Source organism: Rhipicephalus sanguineus, chromosome 4, assembly GCF_013339695.2.
Source record: "Rhipicephalus sanguineus isolate Rsan-2018 chromosome 4, BIME_Rsan_1.4, whole genome shotgun sequence".
In the NCBI taxonomy this organism is placed as follows: Eukaryota; Metazoa; Arthropoda; class Arachnida; order Ixodida; family Ixodidae; genus Rhipicephalus; species Rhipicephalus sanguineus.
Window position 1 is genome coordinate 53121469 of NC_051179.1, and position 24294 is coordinate 53145762.

Consider the following 24294-nt stretch of genomic DNA (forward strand, 5'->3'; position numbering starts at 1 on the left):
TCACAAATTGCTACAAGGGCTGTTGTAAAGCACGGGACTGGACACTAAGCTGGTTATATGCTAAGTGGCCATTGTACATACGCACCCACCTCTCCTGTCCCCATCGCCACCCTTATCACTCTTTTTCCCCATTTCCCTTCTCCCCTGGTAGAGCAGCAGCTAAAGCGCATTAATTAGCTCAGGCCGACCTCTCTGCCTTCTAATAAATTCCACTATCTCTATGTCTCTGACGTCCACTTCCTGCTCTCTGATTGGTTCAGAGGTTGCGACTGCAGCCGCACGACTGAAAATTTAGCAGCGAGTGACTGAGCCTGTGCGCGACCAATGCCAGTCACACCTTGTGAACGAGCCTTAAAAAGTACGCAAAAGCACTGATGTTATTACTGATGGCCGCCTGCCTGACCGACCGAGAGTCTTAAAGGGACACTAAGAGAACAATGAATCTCTTGAGATGATAAATTGTGCTTTGAGAACTCTAATGTCGTTAATTCGCCATCATAGTTTATTCCCAGAGAGAAAATCAAGTTCAAAATTTCATTTTTAAATTTCGCGCCGAAATCTCCCTGCGTGACGTCACGGATTTCAAAGTGTTTATCGTATTTTGGCGCCATTGGCTCGACAAAATTACCCCAAACTTAGCTTGTTAAGTCTATGGCCCCCTCAGAGGACAATGTACTTCATTTTTACCGATTAGGAACTACGTAGTCCCTACTCCCTAGTAGGCGCCGTCAAAACAAGTGACGTCACGGCGAATGGTGCGGAAACTTCAAGGTGGCATCGCCACCTACATTTTGTTTTTGCGCGTTTTCTCGTTTACTAAGCGTCTTATCGCCGCAAGCGTGGTGTTTTTGGTATCGTGAAATATTACTTTGCTAATATGAGAAAAATCGTTTTGCTGTTAAGTGTCCCTTGAACATTCGTTCCTTTCAACTCTCTCTGTATTATCGGGCACGTAGGGTGGAACGCGTTTACAGTTTGTTGCCTCACGGGCCATATAAGGTCATATGAGGCTATATAAAGAGGGCCCTGCTTTATATTAGCGATGCCTGCACGGTTATCCGACGTTCTATCTTACTAGCGGAAGCTGATCTCGAAGGCTGTGCTTTTTTGGTAACTACGTACACCGAAAGCAACAGCGGAGCCAGAAACACGTCGTCGACGTCTCGTTTTGGATGCCACCTTTAAAGTAACGTCTGAAGCCGTGAATCATGTAAATTAGCCGTTCCCACGACGGCTGAGCAATCACGGAGCCATATTTCTCTCTAACAGGAATTCGGTTTTGGTAAAAGGAACTCCGCGCAGAGCATCCTAGAAACTAATCTAAATCGGCATGTTTTCAGAAAAAATAACAAAATCAGCAGACACGATTGCCACAAGTTGTTTCTTTATTCTTTCGCTTTTTTATGTGTGTGTGTGTGTTTGTGTGTGTGCGTGCGTGTGCGTGTGCGTGTGCGTGTGCGCGCGCGATAGATGCTTTTTGCCACCCTTATTCTACGTTTCAGGCCATTTGGTTAATGCGTCGAAATGTTGATAAATGTAAATGAACGGAGTCAGCAGCAACGAAAGAAGAATAAAAATTACATAAAAAAACAACTACGAGAACAAGCCCAATCGGAACAAATTTTGTTCCGCGCCTCTGTGATAAAGAGCCCCCCAGGCGTGCCAACTCCACTCACCGTTTGTGCGAAGCCCGTGGCGTCGACTCGCAGTGGCATCTCCCAGCGGGCCTGCACGAAACAAAGAAAAAAGAAAAGAAGGATGAGCACACAGACAGTCGAAGAAGCAGGCAGGTTGCAACTCTGCGCACGTTTTCGTCCAGAGCACTCTGAAATCGGCCAGAAACAAACGGCACCCGTTCCATCTGGTAAAGGTAATTTGGAAGAGGTAATGAGCTGGCCACCAAAGGGTTGAGGCGCCACTGCCCTAATGTTACAGGAGCTGGGGCCATTTCTTCTTCTCTGAATGCTTTAAGAGGGGGGGGGGACTCTACCCTCGACGCCCCCCCCCCCCCCATCCCCGATGGCGCCAGAACCTCAAACACAAGAGACTTAGTCGATCATTACTTTTTTTAACGAACTTTTTCTACCTCTTTCCCACAGTTTCCGGACACTGTCTTGCCGAATGGATAACAACTTGCAGTACTCGCGGATTGAAACGTGAAAATTTAGGGCTATGTAATGCAAGTACTTTTCGTTTTCAGCGTCTACAGTTGTGCCATAGCGGCGTAATTGTGACACGAACACTTACATCAGAGCCAACGTCACGTTTAGCGGCCAAATTTGCAGCGACATGACGCGGTTATCTTGATAAATTGCTCATAGCAGTCGTTATACCAAAGAAAAAAAGAATGAAAAACGATGTCGCGTTTCAATCCGCGAGTACCGTGCACCACACGGTGTGTCACTCGGTGCCTCCTTCAAGTGACGGTACGACAGACTAACTCAGTAAGGAAAAGTGGGACGGCTGAGCGTGCCACGTGTCCAGAATTGGCGTCATTTTAATTATTTATTTGCTTTAGACATCTGCCAAGCTTGTTTGAGGCGCTAGCAGGTGGACATTGAATAATAAAAAAAAAACGATTGTTTGGACATTTTATACAACCATTATAACCAGGGGCGTAGCCAGAAATATGCAGGGGGGTTCAACCATAATTTACGTATGTTTGTGCGCGCGTATGTATCTGTGCGTGTATATATACGCAAGCAAAATTGAATATTTTCGGAGGGGGGTGGTCTGAACCGCCTCCCAACCCCAACCCCTTGGCTACGCCCCTGATTATAACTTACCAGTAACAACGACATACCAAGAATTTTAGTAGCAGTTCTCGAAGTAGCACCGATTTAATACGTGGTAAGAAGGTGCGTCATTATACACGTCATATGCAAAACAAACTGCAGTGACCTGAAAACTAACAAACTTGTAGTCGAAGAGATGGTTAGGTAGAAGTTAGAACTAATAGCTATGACTTCAGTTAAATTTGCGAATGCTTCCAATGATTCAGTGTTTGGGTTCTACTGATAAAGTCGGTTCCATTCTGTACGGGCTACGTGTCCCTAATAGCGCGTAGGTTAGGGTCACGTATGCAAAACATTTGCATTACCAGTTGCACAAACATAAAAGAAAACTTCGTTGAACACCAATTCCCATATAAACGTGGGATTCACCATATCTTAACTTATTTTTTTTATAGCGCTATTAGAGTTCTAGAGTTTGCATTCTCCAGAGACAGAACTACGTGAGTCCGAGTACAGAATGGATCGATTCAATAAAAGTGCGATTAGTGAACGAGCTGCGCCTTCATTACTGTTATGACGAGATTATCGAGCGTATGCCTTCTAATTGCACGTATGCGAAGTGGCGGCCGTGCTTGCGAGATAATTCGCCGTATGCCTGGGCTCATTGTTCCAACTACCGGCACTGAGGCTCGTATCATTAGGCGATGAAGCCTCCGCCATAAGCACATACCAAATGTAAGGCCTATTAGCGAACGCCGGGTTCGCCATAGAAGAGTAATCGTTATTTTGCGGCTGAAACATTTTCCACTGCGAAAACATTAAGCGGGTTTTGTGCTGAGGGAAACGGCTCGCTGCAGGTTGTCCTTATAGACATCGTTGCTGCTCATGTTGTTGTTATTGTTGTTGTTGTTGTTGTTGTTGTTGTTGTTGTTGTTGTAGTTGTTGCGGCTACTGATTCTGCTACTGCTGCTGCTGTTGTTGTCGCCGTCGTTGTTGTTATTTCTACTGCTGCTGATGACGATGTTGTTGTTGCTGTTGTTGTTTAACAACTGCACAATGGCTGGTTTCACGAGGAAACCTGCAGCTTGACTTTGCTCTATAGTTCAAAGTCGTGCGCCCGCAGCCAGGCGCCTGTCCTCCCGTCACCCCCTTTCCCTTTAGTTGCCGGTTGTAGTCGCGATGTACGCTGGTAAATCGTTCTCGTGTTTTCTCGTTTGTCTGCCTATTTAGAGAAGTTCAAAGACCTCTCGATATTAATGAGAACTAACAGACAATAAAGCCAAGGAAATACTTCTCGAGACAGACAAACCTTGTGCGATCACAAACGGTCACTTCAGACCGGTTATGACACCGTTTCGTAGAATACAACGAACCGTGGCTCATTTTTGGTCCGATGATACGCCGTCAGTGCAGCTTCTCGAGCGTCAGCGCGCAGTCGCGACAAACAACGATTGCACAGATGGCGAGCGCACAGATTGCTCTTAGCTTTTCGTCAATGAAACACAGTGAATGCGTGCTGCCTTAGACCGAATGGACGTCAGAGCGTTCACCTCTTGCTCCCTCTCGTAGAAAAGGTAAGAAATAAACACTGGTTCAATGACTTGACTATCACCTGCACTGCGGGCCATAAGAGCACTGCTGTGCTTCCTCTAAAGACAAGTGAGCTCCGCGGCCGTCATCTCTGATAGTGTAATACGAGCGCTGTTATATGCGTGCGAGCATCACTCGTTCTCTTCTCTTCTTCTTTTCTCTTTTCAACCCGCCTTCTCCTCTATTAATGTAGGGAATTCAACCAGACGCGCGTACGCTTTGCTTACCTACTGTGGGAAAAACGGACTGAGGGACAAAAAAAAAACATACAGAATAGAAAGGGCGTGCAGCTTTCGTATTATAATGTCGGACACCTCCGTAAGTTACTCATGCAACTGCGAAGGGAGTGTAGGACACTTGTTGTATTTTTTGTGATCGTCTCATCACCGACGGTGACTTTCATAGAACTGTTTCAAACAAACTAGATCACAGACCATCTTCAAGGCAAGAAGAAAAAATGTACTATTTATGGTTCAGTGAGTAGCCAGGTCGCTGTATCCAACGTCTTTCAAGTTGCTGCACATTGTGTCTAACAACGCGCACACTGGGCGAGATCATCTTAGTTTTATAGTATATTTGTTACCACCTTCCAAACTCTGAGCGCACGAGGAGAACATTTTTCTCATCCTTGAGTGCGCTGACTCGAAGGTAACGCAAAGCTTACTCGTGCGTATAGCTTACTGCGCCTCTGTTCGCGACTCTTGCGGTTGTTATTTCTCGCAACAACTTTCTTGCTTGGGGAGGGCGCGGAGAACACTCCCAGCTAAAAATGGCGAAATGGTCTATCTACCCCAAGCCAAGTGTAAGTCGTTTTGTGAGCTCGAAATACTGCGGACGTGCCTCTTGGTTTAAATGTGTTGCGTGCGGACGCACAAAAGTGAAATAGCCGCGCGAAAGGACTGTGAAGTAGCGCTGTCACGGCTGTTGCGACTGCACTAAGCTTTTTGTCGCGAAGGCATGTCACGTGCCGGTCTCACGCCTCAACGAGACCCAAAATATTGTCGACTTGTGCGCAATGGCAAAAACATGAAACAATGGTTTTTGCGCAGGAAACGGCATCACTCAGGTGCTGCGTTTTGCCAAGGTGTGCTAACAGTGCAACGAGGCAGGATTCCAGGCAAGACCTTACTTGGTAAGTAACTACATGCGATTACGTGAGAGCAGGTTGCTGCAGAGACTCCAGAACGTGCCCCATTCTTTTACACGTTATCATTATTTTCTTTTATACATTACCACGCTCATTACTGGTAGACCATAACCACCCCACACTGACGTCCTTGTAAATCTAAGTGACTCTTTTTGTGATAATTTTTCTCGCTATTAAAGGGAAGATGAAGCACCTTTTTTTAAAAATGACTTTGGAGTGTAAATGACTTTGGAGCGGATATAAACCTCAACCCCTCCACAGCAAGCCAGTTAGAACAGAAAAGAAAGCAGGCGCTTGCATGTCTTGTCGTTTTACTTGTCATTATTTATTTATTTATTTATTTATTTATTTATTTATTTATTTATTTATTTATTTATTTGTTTGTTTGTTTGTTTGTTTGTTTATTTATTTATCTTCCTGCACTAGCACTTACTGCGCTTACACCTTCGTTATTGTACCTGTCACGCTATACCTTACTTCATAACGACTCTCGGGAAATGGCTTAGTCAGGGAAAGCTGCGGAAGAAAAAAAGGGACCTCACTTAGGTAACCTTTCTCCCACCACCGCGGTGTGTAGTTTCCACATTATGTCGTCCGGTGTTCCAAGAAACGAGAGCAAACGAGAGCAAACGAGAAGAAGCGAAAACAAGGTAGATAACGCGAGAACCACAGCAACAACAACGCATAGCCCAGCGCTTCATTCGGACGCCTTACCCTCGCTCCTCTGACTTACGCCAGCTCATGCCGGCATCAACGGTCCGCGAAATCAGCGGTTTTTTAACGCTATGGGAGGCCCCGTCGTGAACAGCTGTCGCCCGTCTTTCGGACACCGCCAGGCCGTGATGCAACGAAGACCGCTGCGTAAGGACTCTGACAACTTTCTTTCATGTCTTGCTTATGTTTTTCATTATTCCTCGCGCTGTTTTTTTTTTTGTTTACTCTATTTACCGTTTTTCTTTCGCGCGAGAAAGGGCTATAGACTATGTTACGTAAGGCATGTGGGCGACGCCATCATGGCCTGGTAAACGAATGTTTTCTTATTTTTGTATACCTGACGCGAACTGATAAAGTCAGGAAACGCCGAATGCACCAACCCAACAGTTTTCATGTGTATACGCCCACCGTAACACTGTTCGCTCAGTTGTTCGAGATAAAACACGGCAAGGTTAACAGCCCAGCATGGCTGCACCGAAACCCGTCCGTGAAATAGTCTATACGCACAGTATAAAGAACAGCCCTGCTCCGTATACTCATGATTAATAACAATAATTGTTAAAGAAACTCTAAAGCTAAACAATGAATTGGTTGATTGATAAATTGTGCTTTTAGAACTCCAATGTCGTGAATTTCACCCTCATAGGTGCATTAATGAAGGAGAAAATTAAGGCCAAAGTGTCCTTAAATTTCGCGCCGATGTCTCTGTGCTTGACGTCATGTATTTCAAAGCGTTTCCTATTTTCGCCTCGTTGGATCAACAAAATTTGCTGAAACTCGGTATGTTAAGTCTATGGCCCCCCAGAGGGCAATGTAAATTTTTGCTGGTTAGGAACTATATAGGTCCTAGTGGACGCCGTAAAATCTATGACGTCACGGCGTTTGGTGCAGGAACTTCAAGGTGGCGTCGCCACCCGCATTTTCTTTTTGCGCGTTTTCTCGCTTACCGAGTGCCTTCTCGCGGGAAGCGTGACGATTTTGGTATTGTGTAAGAGCAATCTACTACTAACATGAGAAAAATTGTTTTTCTTTTAGCGTCCCTTTAAGGTTTTACGTCACAAAACAACGATATGATTATGAGAGACGCCGTAGTGGAAGAATATTTGATCACCTGGGGTTCTTTAACGTGCACCTAAATCTAAGTACACGGGCCTCTAGCAAGGTGTGTGACCGGGCTAGTTGGTATTCCAATCGAATTTGGTATTCCAATCGATTTTGCCTCAATCGAAATGCGGCCACCATGACCTGGATTCAATCCCACGACCTTCGGGTCAGCAGTGAAGTGCCATAACTACGAGACTACCAGGGCGGGTCACCTGTTTTTCCGTTCCCCGCCAGAGCTAAAATTTCGCGCATTTTTCTTTCATACGCGTGCCATTTGATGTGTACTGCGATGGTTCTCCGTTTTCCAACAGAGGTGGGGCAATTGACTGCACCTGGTTTTGCAGAAAAAAAAAATAAACTAAAATAAATAAATAACACACACGCACGCGCACACGCACAAATGAAACAAGAACACTAGCGTCGCTGAATTGAAAGAAAACTACAGACTGGTAAAAGAAAAGCTGCCGGCCCCCGTTACAACCATTTTTTTCTGTTCAATTCTTTCATTTTTTTCCTCCTAGATTGCTAATGCGCCTTGTGCAGCCATGCGCAGTAACCGTACGCATCGCCTGGAGCGGTATTAATTGCTTTCATTTCATCTTTCTTTCGAATCATCCTTTCTTTAAAGAATTTCCTTCTTTTCTCTCTCTCTCTCTCTTCAACATAACGTCATAGCAGTGCGATGCACTGGGGTCGGGGGAGGGGTGGGGGGAGGGCTCGTAGCTCCCTAGATTGCGGATATGCCTTGTTACCCGCATCGGGTCGTCGTTTCGTGTGCATGTTTTGACGGCGTGCGCCGCAAATGTCTTTGCAATACAACGCTCACGTCCTCATTCTCTCCTACTTCCCCTCCCATCCTTCTCTTCACAAGCAAACTAACGCACGCTTCCCAACAACGAGCTATTCCCAGTCCAACCCTTCTCTTAACAGAACTCAGATACCACTCTCACCTCCAACTCTCACGCACACACGTCCTTTTTTATCTATTTTGCTTTCCATTTAGCCTTCGTGGCTTACTCGACGCCTCGTTAGCTCCGCTTGGCGGATGGCCCAGCGGTGGCTACAGCGCAGCTCGCAAGGCTCACTGCGCACCCGGTCACGTATTACGCACCCCGTCATTTATTTATTTTTTACCCAGCGGTCACAACCAGCAGGTGCATCGTAATGAGAATATTAACACGCCAGATTTCCAGTCCTCGGGGCATAGTCGCAGCAGATTGTCGGATGAACGTTGTAACATCACTCCTCGTTTTTTCTTCCCCGGGAGTAATTTGAACGCCATGTATATGGTAGTTCGGGGCTGTTCATTGAGGTATATTAGCGCCAGGGGCCGCATTCTTTGTAACGACATGCTCCTGTTTTCGTTCTGCTTCTCTTCGATGCAGTTCTTTTCGTTCCTTCCGCTTCCCTGAGTGGCAGATCGCTTAGAAAATAACTTACGACGCGGTTTGCGCTAGTCAGCAATGACGCGTCAAAGGAAAAAAAAAAGAAACGCTTAAAGAGAGAGATATCGGGAAGGGATTCATTTTTGCGAGGTTGCCGAGCCCTCGTTATCATTTAACCTTAGCGTTTGCTTGAAGCCGGTGTCCCAACATAATCGAGTATACTTCTTTACGCTCGCGTGAAGCATACTTTTTAATTTTCTGCCGTCGCTGTGAAATTATTTGGAGGAATTTGATGACATATGCAGCGTTATATGTTGCCTTGTTATTGAACCCATACATACACCCACGTGATGGTGCAGGAAACCATATATTTTTTGACAGCTTTGAGTGCTGTTGTGTTTAAAGGCGGTGTTAGATGATATTCTTTCAAACGATGTTTCAATCGAACTTATTCGCATTTGATTTAGGAGCGATTGATCTAATACGTCAAGAACTTACAAGAGAGTTCACCGATGGCGCATGTTTTTGTAAGCTGTGAAAGTGAGAGATTGAATTACAAATATAAACAAAACGACAGCAATCACGCTCTTCGCACACCCTGTCATGTCGTCGACCGCGTTAATTTTAGTTTGGCTCTTGGCTTATTAATTAACTTCCTTTATATTGTGCAGTTGTGACAAATTGTGCAAAGGGGGCAAGCATATGTTTTTACTGCAACTTCTTATTACTACAAATACAATTGTAAACGTTACAAATGAGTGTTTCGTTACTTTCACACCTCCCCGAGGTCATGTGGCACAGTCGTCGAGTTTCTGACGAAGTTTGTTTCCTTCGTGCTACAGCACGCAGGGGAAGTGGCACGAGGTTCCCATAACGTCATTCGATTGATATTACGATCAGTAATAAAATATCTTGGGTTCAACGTCCCAAAACCACAATATGATTATGAGAGACGCCGTAGTGGAGGGCTCCGAAAATTTCGACCACCTGGGGTTCTTTAACGTGCACCTAAATCGAAATACACGGCCCTCAAACATTTTCGCCTCCATCGAAAATGCAGCCGCCGCGGCCGGGATTCGATCCCGCGACCTTCGGGTCAGCAGTCGAGCGCCATAAACACTAGACCACCGTGGCGGGGCAAATTACGATGAATTTGTCCTATAACAGGGGCAGTAGACGTAATTGAAACGCGATTTTCTCGGAGCGCACACGAAAGCGCCGTTGACGTCTCTACTTTACAAGAATATTGCATTCGTCTTTGTGTGTGTGTGACTTGCTGCCAACTTTTGCCTCGTTTTGTGTGATCCTTTAATTACTTTAGTTTTTTAGACTTTACATCAAAAACACACTACTGTCTCATTCTCTCCCTTTCTCAATAACCTGGCATCATATATTTCTTTGTGCCCAGTAAAGCTTGGCGCAATGTCGGTGCCTCGGCTGTGTTTTTCCGTGTATTGCCATCCCCGTTACTTTGCTCAGATGTAGCCAGCGGCGACAGCTATTATTCTTAAACGCACGAAGTTTGAGCTGCTCGCCGCGGTAAACACCCTATAGACGCGGTATAAACTAGTAATTGGCATCGGACAGTGAGCTTGCCGCCTTTCTTTCTATCAGCCTGTGCTTCTCTACGAGCCGCCTGACAAAGTGAAAGTATACAAGGGGAGGTCAGAAGTTAGAACAGGGTGTGGGGGCCGTCCTCGACCGTTGTCTTGATGAGCGACAGACTCGCCGGCCATGGAGAAGTCCTCGCGCGTTGGTCACGGACACACGCCGTGACCTCGGCAGCGCCGCAGCGCGTAAAATACGGAAAGCGGAATCGAAGGAACACCTTGGATGAGGGAGCGCACGAGACGGAACTTCGCGTTCGTTTACACTCTTACGCATTTCGCGTTTGCGAACCAAGTAGCTTTAGAATAGCCCACGCGGGCTTTGCGTTGCTTGGGTATATACGTAAGCTATTTTCGAAAACTTAACGAACGTACCTGAGACGTTAGCGTATCCCAGATGCGCAGTGGCAACAAGCGCGAGATCTTGTGTGCGCAAAGCTTTAAAGGGCCCCTAAACAACCTGTGAAAACATAAAGAACCTGCGCGTTATTTCTCTCCTGGCGTTTCCCGTCTTTTCGGCACAATGCGTGATGACAGCGGTCTGTTTACGTGACGTCATGAGGAAACGAGCTCTCGATTGCTCCATATACGAGGGACATCAGTTGGGATTCTCTCCTACCTGGCTTTGCTATGCAGTCGCACGCCCGTTCTGCCTTGGCTCGCACGACTGCCGTGCGCGATCAACTGATTTCACTTCGTTTTGAGCGTTTTCGACTGCATAAGAGGAGATAACAGCGCGTAGCCGAAAAGCTCAAATTCCTGATAGTTCTCGACACTTAGTGCTGACATTGTCCACGTGTTTCACGAAGAAACAAGTGTCGAGGAGGAGACAGCGCCTGTTAGGAAGGGGTAGTGAAGGCGAGAAAAGAAACCACTCCTCCGTCTTTGAAATCGGAGCGGTATAGGTGGCCCTTTAAGCACTCTATATTCTATAGTCTTTCCTATTTACTTTCCTATTCCTTTCTTTGCGGGAACGGTGGGGATGCGAAAGCATCGCCGGAGGTGCGCATCGAGTTTACGTTTCTTATGTGACTTTTGAGACAGTGGTTGTCGCATTTGAATTACCGCTTGCCGACGCTGACGTTTACGTTCGGCTTCTCGAGCCTTCCCCTGCTTTGCGGCGGTGGCGCTGCCGCTGCAACTAGCGCCGACGTTGGCGTTGTTCTGGCGTTGTTCGCACATGGCGTTTGCACAGAGAGAGATGCACAGAGAGAATGAGCGGCGCGCACCGAACGCGCGCTTTCGCAGCCTCGCAGCTTCGAGATTCGCTGACGGCGTTTGCCATTTACGTTCAGCTTCGCGAGCGTCCTAGCGCCGTTGCGAAGGAGAGTTCAACGGAGCGAGCGCGAGCGCCGCATTATATACGAGCGCACAGCTGTGGCGGAGAGAGAGAAACGGAGAGGAGAAACGAAGTGGAGGCAACGCTCACCCCACCTCCTCCGACCTCCTCACGCTGACGCGAGAAGAGGGGGGAGAGTTGTCGCATGCGCAGTATGGGTGCAGACACCGCAGAACGGACACTGCCCCGAGCATAAGATGCTTTCGCATCTAAAATTAAAACAAACAAACAAACAACAAACAAACAAACAAAACGGTGAAAGTTCTGTGCGTTGTGCTTGTTAGGATATCCGCGCCAGCCTCAGCCAAACATAATTAAACCGGTTGAACTCAAGCCCGTTTTCCGGAGCCTACTTTCGCGACCATGGGACCAAAACTTCAGAGTTAATGTGACCTGAAGTACAGTTTCGTTGATGAGGAAAAAAAATAATAAGGAAAAAGAAGCATCTCGTGAAGTCTCGCGGTATGCTTGAAAGATCGTGAAATCTTCGATAATGAGGTGGCAGAGCAGTAAATTGTAAATTTACAGCTTCTGTTTTTTCCTTCGTAATAGCAGAGATTGAGAGAGAGAGAGAAAAAAAAGCAATAACCACGAATCAGAAAAGGTTCTCCGACCAATTTCTCAAACTTTAGTCGGCACGAAAATTCCTTTTAATCTTCGCCCGTCTCTTTCTGAATATTCAAACACACACATCCATTATCAGGTAAAAACAAAAATCTTCGGGAGCACGACATAGTGGTATCTTTCATCTTCCGGCATTTTTCTTCGATATGCGTTCACTTCGCCCAAACAAGCGCCTCTCGCGGGAATAATGAACGGACGAGACAAATAAGGTCAGCCCCAGACAACAATACCTTGTCACGCTAAGTTTGGACAAGCGAGCTCTTTGATCGAAACTGATTGGAGGGGGCTCTTAGAATTCGGAGCGCGTAGTGGGAAGTCTTCGGAGCGAAGGAAGGGGCAGGGGAGAGAGCTTAGTTAGAGGAGGCACTTTGAACATCAAAAAGAAGACGGGAGTTCATTCGGCTGCTTGGGCGGTCGTTTTGCTTACGCGCTCACAACTTTGGGGCCCGGTCCTCTCTGCTTTACAATTTCTTCGCGTGTGTGTGTTTCTTCGCTCGAAGACAGCATGTCCCCCCCCCCCCCCCCAATTTCCTTTGTCCCAAGCTGAGCGTCTCTGCGGCGCCCTGACAAAAGGACGAACGGCGGCGGCGTCCCTCCGCATTTAAGGAACCTAATGAGGCTGCCCTCGTCTCGTCCCCATGCCTTTTAACTTCCACCAAGCTCGCGAACGAAATCCCGAAAGCGCGCTTTCCCTCACAACTCGGGACCATTACGCGCTGTGCCGGCGACTGGGGCGTTTGCTTCGCGAGAAGCGAACACGCAAATTTCGAAAGAGCGCGCCGCGCTTTGTCGTCTCGACCTTCTTTTATCTCTTCTGTAGCATTGTCTTAAGATTTCTTGCTGGTATTAAAAACAAACAAAAGAAAGGGAGAAATATAATGAAACTTAATTCTATACGTTTTCTTTCGTCTTTCGCAAGTGCGAGAGACATTCCCGAAAACAGCCGCCGGCACTAGACTTTACTTAAAATTTAAGATTGATTTTAAAGATGTCTTCGGTCTGTCAATAAAACTGCGTTGTCTACTGCGTGATCTTTGTTTTCTCTATTTTCTTCCGCGACGCTTTTTGTGTACCGCGTACGTGGAAATCCTCAAGAGACTGGCCACCGCGCTCCCCGAAGGAAGTGAAATAGCTCGAGGCAAACGTTGGCTCTCTTTGATGTCCTTCGAAACGCGCCCTTCTCATCAAATACTGCTCAGAGGTTTACCAGCGCACAACACAGTTGCTGTCAAACACACAATGCCTCGAGGTTTCTTTCTTTCTTTCTTTCTTTCTTTCTTTCTTTCTTTCTTTCTTCTTTCTTTCTTTCTTTCTTTCTTTCTTTCTTTCTTTCTTTTCTTTCTTCTTTCTTTCTTTCTTTCTTTCTTTCTTTCTTTCTTTCTTTCTTTCTTTCCGACCAATATTGCGATTTCAATTCGGAGCCAGAGATCACTTCGCCAATAACCAGGCTCGAGGTAGCCCCGACCCAGCTTCAATTTATATGTATAACTTTTGTTCAACTCCCTGAATTGTTCCTACAACTCAACGTTTCACCCTTCCGCACAAATCCCAATACCTAGCTTGCAGAAGGTAGGTAGGTCGTTTCACATTGGCTCTAAATTATTCCAGCCGGCCCGACCACGTAGCCTATTTCACGCTTCACCCGTTCTTCCTAAATCAGAAGGGCGCGGCAATGGTATATCCCTATCGTGAAAACAAGCCTCCCCCCTCCCCCCCTTTCTTCCTAATACCTCGTTCTTGCACTGCGTTCTCATTGTAAGGGCCTCAGTGCGAGGGGTTCAGGAGGAGGGGGGTGTTCCGGCGTTGATGCTTTCCCGCCTCTTAATGAAAAACCCTATGCACGCCTATGGGTATACTATATATCATCACGACGATTAAACGAGCTTGAAAGGAATGAAGGCGCAATTAATACGAGCTTTGTAACAGGGAGCATCGCTCTTTCTCGTGCGGATTTTTTCTTTTTCTTTTTGACTTAGGAGAAAGAGGGAAAACTAAGCGCACGGGTGACTCTCGTTAGCAAAGTCGGCCACCTGCAGACTCGCCTTCGAAACTTTTCGTATCTTGCGGTACCTGTTTGTAGAACGACCTTCGTTATATCGTTCTATCATTAGCAACTGAACGTATGCCGAAACATCGTGATTTTGAAACGTGCCGGCCTGCAGGCTATTTTATTACGCGAACAAGTGGGTGTGACGCATTGAGGCATCGACTACGCGCTTATATTCGCGATAGGTTTCCGCATTCAGAAGTCAAGGCTATGGCCATATATTGGTTGATTCAAACTCTCGCAGTGCGTCGATTGCCACAGCGGAGATTAAAAACACACGTTATGTGATAAGTAGAATGTAGGCAGCAGGCAAGTACGAATTTACTTTTTCGACATTTGTATGAGTTGCAGTTATTATTTTCGCGGCTGAAAACATAATTGCGGCATAGTGTTTTAGCTGCTCTATTTAACAATAACGTTCTTTTTATTTATTAGCATATTTTTTATGAGTAATATTTTGGTAATTAGTTTACAAGAGGCGTTAGAGAGTTGGTAAGGCCACACGCTCCGACAAACTCCGAACTTTTTAGGGGCAGTTTAAGGCAAGTCGTTTATTAATCCTCACTAACTTCTATCAGATGAGACGACGTATACTTAAGCAGTCTAAACGATACATGGCGAATTATGCGACGTAGAAAGAGACGCTGAGGCGGGGAAAATATCACCCACATCTGTCAGGCTGATCCAGCTTGTAGCATCACCACGAACTCTTTCACGTAGCTTTCTGTTTTACCTTTTTTTCGCATTTTGTCTGGTGTTAGATTGAATAAAGAGGTACACGACCGCATGTAGTGCTTGCGTGCACGTTGACTGCTGGACCGCTACGGAAGAACTCGTTCTCATCGCCTCCTCTCCCTATTCACAGCCCCGTGCTATGCAGAAACAGCGCGTGGGAACTTCGATGCTGTGGGTCTTAATGAACGACGCCTCGATCGGCATCGGTGCGCCGGCGAGGGAAAGTGGCTACTTCGCACCTAGCGGAACTTCCAGATACGCGTCACCGGCCGGCCGAGACGGCGAGGGGAGAGAGGGAGAGGACGCGTCACTCGCATCGCGGTGCAGTCTTCTATTCTCGCTTTCCAATCGTGACTCAGCGAAGCGTCTTCTCGCTGTCCTAGTCGCGGCCCCGTTCGCTTTCGTTCGCCGCCCGCTTGAGACCGATGCCCTCTGAATTTTTAATAATAATATTATCTGGGGTTTAACGCGCCAAAACCAAGATATGATCACGAGGCACGCCGTAGTGAGGTTCCGGAAATTTTTACTATCTGTTATTATTGAACGTGCACTGACATCGCACGGTGTCGCTAGCATTTCGCCTTCATCGAAATGCGACCACGGCGGCCGGGATAGAACCCGTGACCTTCTGGTCACCAGCCGAGCGCCATAACCACTATAACACCGCGGCGGAGCCCCTAACTTTTTCGTCTCCAAAAGTGCGGAGAGCTGGGCTTGTTGGTTGTACATGATTAGAAAAAACAGCGCAAACCACAGGCCACACAGGAAGGGAACGCACACAGCGCACACAGCGCTTTTTTCGTCTCGTATGCGTTATATTGATTACATTGACGGAACATATTCTGACCACTTCACACTTTGTTTTTCTGTAATTTCTTCTGATTCGCTTGCGTTCTGCAACCCAGGAAGAATTTATAAAGCAACAACCTTCAACACCACACGCACGCACGCACGCACGCACGCACGCACGCACCACGCACGCACGCCACGCACGCGCACACACACACACACACACACACCACACACACACACACGCACCGCCACGCACCACACACACACACACACGCACGCACGCACGCACGCACGCACGCACACACACACACACACACACACACACACACACACACAACACACACACACACCACACACACACACACACACACACACACACACACAATACACACTTATTGAAGCGTTGAAGCTATCTGCCCTTCTTATATACATTTCTTTTATGTTGCTCATTACAAGGTATGCATGACACAATTGTGGTTGCGTTCTGCTGTATATAAGTAGAAACACCGTCTTTCAAAAAGGTGCCCGGAGATTGCACAATTGTAAAACACGTAGTGGATTGCTAGTTTTAAAACTTTAGTTTTTTTTGTTTACTCCGTTCAGTGATTTCGTGGCGGCATGTTATTAATAAACGGAGTCTTTATTTTCTTGCGCTTCCGTCCTTAGAGCTGCTTTAATATGAACGTTAACCAACTCTCTCATTCTTACATCGTTTTGCAGTCCTAATACATCGCACGCAGTTATGCGCACACAATGTACACAATGTACGAAAAAGCAGCCGTTGATCAGCGAAGGGCTTTTACAATATGCCTTTTACTTTTAAGTGTTTTGCTTCGTGCTTGCGCGCGAAGCTCGTCTCGATCGCATGCAGGCAAGCGCGACAGCATCACATGGCTGCGTCGTTCGGCTCTCACGCGTTGCTCTCGAGCTGAGCGGTTTAGTGCGCCTTACAAGAGGAGGGGGGTGCAACCGCGCTGTGCGATGAGAAGTCGAGGTCAAAATCATTTGAGCCCCAGGAATGATAAAGCCTGGTGGGGAAGTTACAGCGGAGAAATGGAAACATTGTACGAAGGATTAAAAAACGCTAGGTTTTAGCGCGTTGATATTTTGGGAGTGTGAGCACCGCTATACGTTCAACAAACAGCTCAACAAAATCAATTTAGTGTGGGAGAGAATCGCGTGCCAACAATGTGCGCTCCCTGAAGTAATAACGCGCACTTAGTGTTCAGTCCTGAATGTCTATGCATGCAAGTTTCTACCTACTTTTCATTACATTACACATACTTTATACATGCATTATAAAATATACATGCTTTCCATAGGCATGATTAAAAGCACTCTTATGGAAATCTCTGCTAGACATTATGATAACCATCAATGTGTTCCTCCCTACCATTCCATAGTGGCCGTTTTGTTTTCTGTGGATGTGAGACATGCTTCGGGTGGGAGGAGAGAAGGGAGACTCAGGCAAGCTGTGTCTAATTCCTTGTGACGCAAAATGTTACTTCTTTACTTCAATACCGAGTACCGAGTGAAAGAGCCGACAACATATATTTGTGTGCCCAGTTACAAGGAGGCGACTCCTATACGCGTCACGAATTAGCTCACCGCCTTTAGCGCAAACACGTAGTTTTTCGAGCTGAGCACAAGAGGCTGGTGCTGTCACGCGGTCTGCGGTACACGCATATGCACCGTTTAACCTGAAACCCAAACACCGAGCGTCACCTCGACGTTTTAATCCACGTCATGTTCTAGGCTGCGTGCGTTCTAAACCTTGCCGCACACGAAGCTTTACCGCAAACGTTTGTATACACGCCGGTGGACGTTCTCTTACAAATAGATACCGTGCAGCTCTAGAGAACGCACAGAGCTCTCTATGTTCACGGACTGTGTAGAGTTACTCGAATATTACCGCATTCGAATGAACTTTTCTTTTGGCATCAACGCAGTTTTTACGCAGAACTTGACATACTTGGTAGTGGCAAAATTGTGCAAATTTTGCGAAAGCCAGCAGTGACGGCCCGCAAACATCTGCAACCTCTAACGCGTGACATCAGAAGGGGATACGCCTGTTCGTTGCCCAGGATGGCAGGGTCAAGTCGCCATATTAGGGGCTTCGGCCAGAACTGCACGAACTGGTGTGAGTCGTGTGTGCACGGATAGCCAAACAACGTTCGCTCACACGGAGAAACACGCCGGTTACCGCTGGATCTAACGAATTCCGCTCGCGCGCCGGCCACGGAGCGACACCGACACCGACACCAAGCGCCTCTGTGTCAGCTCGCCTGTGCCTGTATATATAGTCTTTGTGGAGGATGTGTGGCGGGGGACACCGAGACTCAATTAGCGATCCAGATGCGCCGAGAGGTGTGTACAGAGGGGCGGCTCCGGAACAGAGGAGAGAGAGAGAGAGACGAAAGCGCTGCGACACTACGCCCGACATCCTCTACGTAGTGTATGGCATCCCCCGCCAGAAGCTCCCATGCCGAGAGCCTTTCGACGTTGCGGGTTTAATGCATAGAGTACGTTTACTTGTATAACACAACGACGGTACGTTCTTCAATGCCACGGCCGCTCTCGTGCCTAATGAGCTCGATATGCTCGTTTGAAAGGGTATACCGCATTGCGAACACTGGACGCTGGTCGCGTGCCGTCACCTTCCATGCCTTTTGTTCTTCTGAAGATTAAGCAAAAAGAAAAAAAAAAAGACGTTGGTCGGTCGGCTCCAATATTGCCTAATTAGTGTCATACTCACAATCAGGAAGTAAGGAAGGAAGCAGCAAGGCAGAAGGTAGGGGAGGATAACCAGAAAAGCTTCCGGTTGGCGGAATAGAAAGAGAGATAGAGCGAGAGAGAGAAGGTTAGGGGACACGTCCCGCCCGACGTATAAAGGAACGCAAGTAGAGCTAAAAAGAAAAAAAGAAGACGAAACACCGCTGAAATAGAGTAAAGAAGTTGGGTTCTGGACTACCTGAAGCCGCTTGGGAACGTTATTATTTATATAATAAATGCTCTAGTATCTTTCGAATCGTCAGAGGACAGCGTACACAGCATCGTCAGAGGACAGCATACACAAAGTACGGTGAAACCAACGTTGTTCATCCATGAAAATGATTCAGTTGTCCTGTGCTCCTTCCTGTGTCAAGCATTACCAGTGGGCTTTGTGTACTTTACGCTTACGTATATACATACGAGCTTGTTACCTCCCTATTTCCTCTTTGTCCTTTCTATATGTGTTTACGTGAATGTGGTTCCATATCAACCGATAATTATAGGTATACGATTTGCATGTTGTCGTGAGCAGCCGTTGCATCTCAGCTCGCAGCCTTCAACGCGATGATCGAGAGGACTAGACAGCTAGTACTCAGCCGTCTTTTGTGGTTCCAACAACGACAACTACCAATTATCGCGAGCCGTCTCCCGCCGTGTATACACATGGATACTGTCGGCCCAGCAGCAGATCTGACCGCGCTGCATGCGAGCCCGTGCATTCGCTCTCCGTTCAGCGGTTCCCGAAGAGCACGTTCGCGAACTCTTGAAGTCAAGCCGTCTTTTTTTTGAAATTCTCTGAGGTCGCATTGCGTTGGTGTCTACTGATTTATGGACAAGATCTATACTAAGTGACAAATAAATGAAAAGAAGCTCAAGCAAAAGGTAAATATAGAAGAATGCGAAGTGTAGAAAGCCACCTCCGTGTTCCCCGTGAGGTCCTGCGTCCGTTCGCTCTCGGAGGTTTTCGCATCTGTTTTCATCTTCAGACCGTCGCCTTAGTTACTTGAATACTTCCGTTCAATTTCTATATTTCTTTCGATCACATCTCTACATTCGCAGCTTGTTTCCTTTTACTGTCCTCAGCGTAGGATGAAAGAGAGAGTTGCCGGCACGCCGCATTCCAATGCGTACGAGAGGACGCACACAAAAGGCGGGACGCGGCTGCGAGGTTGGTACAAAGTGAAAAGGGGGGGGGGGGGGGGGCTGAGAGTTCCTTCTCGCAAGCTGAGAAACAGACACACCGTGTGTAAGGAGTGTCTGCTCTTACAAAGAGGGCGTAGCAGATGACTTTGCGTTCGCCTCGTGCAGGGTCTGGCCTCCCGCTACCACCGCCATATTCCGCGGGTGGCATACAAATACCACACGACGAATGGCTGGACCCCTTCCTCCCCGCCCCATTCCCTCACACCTCTTTTCTCATTCTGTTTTTCCCTTAGTATCTCTCGTATGCAGCGCTCTTGTTTCGCGAGATCCGTGGATTGATATTGGACCTATCAAGCTTATAGTCATCAGCTAACTTTAAGTCCAAACTTTTTAACGTCATTCGCGCAATATCACTACTAGAAGCTGGTCCTGTAATCTCTGAACAATAGGGGTATTGTTCGTCCTTTTTATGCTGTAGGCCGCTCGCGCGGTTTTGGGAATTTAGTCTGTTTTCTTACAGCTGACATGCTAAAAATGTTCGAACGTATAGTAGAGGGACACATGTGAACACATGTGAATGAAGTGGACAAGCGCAACCTTCTCGTCACGTTTTCAGTACTCTTCGTTTAGAGCTTGCTTTCTTTCTTTCTTTCTTTCTTTCTTTCTTTCTTTCTTTCTTTCTTTCTTTCTTTCTTTCTTTCTTTCTTTCTTTCTTTCTTTCTTTCTTTCTTTCTTTCTTTCTTTCTTTCTTTCTTTCTTTCTTTCAAGTGAGTGCGTGGGTGAGAGGAATTCTTTTTGTCATGCAAAGGAAGTCTGCCTTTAACATTGCCTTGCATTGCGGCCTGTGTCGTATGCAGTCGCCTCCCTACCGCCCGTCGCTCTGCCGAATTGAGTTTCTGTTGTGCGTGTCGTTGTCGTCGGCTGCAGCAGGCAGTGAATTCTGAAGAAGGGTAGCGGCGTCTTCTCGAATTCGACAACAGGCATCGTCGCTTCGGTTTCGGTTACGTTAGACAATACGAGCGAGAGCGCATTTGGCAGTCGTGTGCGAAACCCTGGCACCGAAGGGTATGATACTTCGCGCACAAGTGAAAAACATGATATCATCAATAATAGTAATAAAAAAAAGTCTATGATTCAGTGCGGAAGGTGTTTACGTGATCCCGTATGCGCGATTTTTTACGACGGAATGTTTTACGTCGCAGGCACCGCACTAGGAAAGAAGAAGAAAAAGAAGAAACACGGAAAGTAGGAAGACAGCGTGTCTTTCTCGGCGCGTCGTTTCGGCATCGACGTCGTGAATCCAATGCGACACGACGGAATGGAGGCGCGGTGTATTCCCGATTCGGGCTTCAGCAGGGTGTCTTCGTATGGTGAAAGAGAATCGCGCCGATAGGCGCTTTCTCAAAGACCGTGCTGAACATTTTCGACTTATGCAGCTGAATTTGAATACCGTATAGTATCGTGCACGGTCCTCAGGGAATCACGACATTTTGTTGCCCCCTTTCTTCTCTATCCTCGATTGTTTCCAGGAGTGATTCTTTTGTCGTTTCTTTTTTCTTCTGCATACTTGATTCCTCTATAGTTCCTTCAGCACACTGCCTTTACATATCTGGAATGACGGTAACATTTTTCTCTTTCGTTCCTTCGTCTCCGAGGACCAGTCGTCGATTAGGTTGTCTTCAAAAACTTTGTGGAAGGGCTGCCTCTAAAGTGCAATATTTAAAAGAAAAGAAATTCGTAGATTTTAATCAACTAGCTACAAAAATAACAATAACTGTAATGCGGCGTTTGTGGGGATTGCGAGCTGCCTAGCCTCCCGGGAAATACGCGCAGGTGTGTAAAGAAACGAAGCCGCCCGGCTCCAACAATTTCATCTTCTTTTTTTTTTTATCCTTCAGGCTCTAGTGGCAGAGCGTCGCTTTACAAAGAAAGACAAAAAGAAGGAAGTGTTGTCGGATTCTGTTTTTGACATAACAGTCTGTAAGCGTCGCATCTCGTCTCCGTTGATAAAGAAAGGAGGAGTTCTTTTGGTTTTTTAAATACTTCTCTTAGAGCGAAGACGAATGAAGTATCTTCGCCATGGGACTTGACGGGCGGACTGTACACTACCGGATGCTGGCATATATAAGATGCGAACTTGGCGACGCCTCAGCCGGGCTCTTTGTCCCCCCTCCCTCCCGCTTACCCCTTCTCTCTTTTCTCGTCTTTTCTTCTCCGTAAGATAACGTGTTGAAATCTTTTCGACAATGTATGAACGACGCAAGTTCGCTTAACTTTTCAGGAAAGTTAATGTCAGTGAACGCGCTTATAACGGTTGCATTTCCCGGAGGACTTATGTCCATCCTTCATTCGGGAAGGCGGAACAATCGACGCGTGCAAAAAAAGAAAGAAAAAGAAAGGAAAAGAAAATCTACGACGACACGATGTAAGAAAGCGATCGTGCTGCGCGTAGCGTGGAGCGTCAGGTTGTTATGCTTCACGTTGTCGCAAGCACTTGAAAATCATGAACACCATGAAAACGTGGTTGATATGCCCTTTCCTTAGTGCAGGCAATGGTAAAGGTTATATTTATCGTTCATCATTCGGAGTTTGCCTGATTGGTCCGCAAAGGCGTTTTCTATACGTCTACCAAATTACAGGAGAATGAGAACGAGAAATGTTCCGCTAATCTACAACACGCGTTAATTCATTTGCGCGAAGGCGACTCACTTTGCGAGCAGGATCGGTAGGCTTAGCGCGCTGATAACGTTATTTTATCGGCGGCGGTGTCGATGCATCTGAGTGTGGTCAGTAATTTCAGAAAATTCGTCACTTTTTGCGGTGTTCAAGCTATTGCTCCGTCTTGCTCTGCATTTCCGGAAAAATCAACCTAACTTTGGAAATAACTGAAATTTCGGAGAGTTCTGTCGTCTCCGTATTGGGTTAAAAAAATTAACGCCCCGAAACAGCGCAGACTAAATGAAATAAATAAATTACGGGAGGGACTTTTCATGCCAGAACCTCAGTACGTAATAATAGGAAACACGCCCTGATGCAGGACTCTAGGCTAACTTTGACCACCAAAGATTTTTCAACGTGCATCTAGCTCATGGTGCAGTCACACTTCGGATTTCGCCTTGATAAAAATACGGCCACTGCTGCCGTCATCGAACCGGCGACCTCGAACTCAGCAGGTAAACACCTTATGTTGCCGCTTTTGGGTGCCTTCGAAACTATCGCATGGACAAAACCGGGACCCAATGTTGCCGCTTTTGGGTCCCGGTTTTGTCCACGCGATAGTTTCGAAGAACCTGCACACAGTCAGTCTGTAAGCAATTATTTGTCAAAGGTGGTTTTTCCGCAATGTGACACTGTGTGAGGAGAAGGCTGTTTAAGTAAGTTCTGTTGACGATGGTCTCCGGACATTGGAACCGTATCCGCACGTTCTCGAAATGAGCAGCATTCCTTTGGTAACAGTAAGTGTGGCCTTGCGTAAATAATGTATATGAATACATCTTTGATTGATTGATTGATTGATTGATTGATTGATTGATTGATTGATTGATTGATTGATTGATTGATTGATTGATTGATTTCATTGATTCATTCATTCATTCATTCATTCATATCTTTATCACAGCGGCCAACGTCTTTGGAATGCCACTTTTGGTCATGATGCTAGAAAAAAAAAGGCGTGAGATTGAAGCGCGACGGCAAGGCACGCAAGAAGTTCTATTCTGAAAGCTTGCAAATGTGAATAACCCATTGATATTATTCTTGAGGGCTATTATAGAACACCGTACACTAATATGAAGAAAACAATACAATTATCTTCGAAGCATGATTTATCTACCTGATTCGTTAGGACGCATGACAGTTTTTCAAACTCTTCCCCGTCTACATTCACTTAGATATACTGCCTACACTGTGCCCGCTTGTCCACCAACCCCGTCTGTATCGCCGAGCACCTTTCTGATCCCAACTAGCGTTCACTCATTTGATGGCGCGCTCAGTACTCTCTCCCCCAATTCGTTCCCAATTTATCAAACGGGCGTGGCGAGAAACGGAGTAAAATTACTGAGCGGACGATACGTGACAGATCGTTTCTTTCCGCGGCAAAACTGACCTTCGTCGCGCGCTTGATCGCACAATTACACCTTCTTTCTCCCTTAACTTCTCTTTCGCTTTTACGTCAACTCATGCCTATCGGTCATCAAGAAGAGACAGGCATGGATGTACGTACCGACGAAGAAGAGGAAGACCCCGGCCGGGGTGAACGAGAGAAGTCAAAAGCCGAGCGAAGAAAGCAAGCCTGCAGCGAAAGCGGTACGGCTCCCTTAAAACTGCAATCCGGAAAGAGGAGCAGAAAAATGCGCTGCCCCCGACTGAGGACCTTCATAAAAGTCTGTAATTCACATGGACGAGACTGGTTTTACGACGCTGGTATAGAAGCAGAAGAAGAAGAGAAGAGGAAGTCGAGCGAATCGTATCAGCCCGCAGCTGCGCGACACCCACGACGTAGTCTCTCTCTCTCTCTCTCTCTATTTCTTGCTCGTCACTCCCAATCGAAGAAGACGACTC

The 24294-nt window shown here is 46.7% G+C and overlaps 1 protein-coding gene across 1 annotated transcript in view; it reads right to left on the reverse strand.

Moving 5' to 3' along the window:
• The window catches only part of LOC119391204 (uncharacterized), a 571776-nt gene that overhangs the window by 354128 nt on the left and 193354 nt on the right, over window positions 1-24294 (reverse strand). The window contains exon 2 of the mRNA XM_049415193.1: window positions 1677-1727. Coding sequence (XP_049271150.1) covers window positions 1677-1727 — 51 coding nt within the window. The remainder of the gene's footprint in view (window positions 1-1676; window positions 1728-24294) is intronic.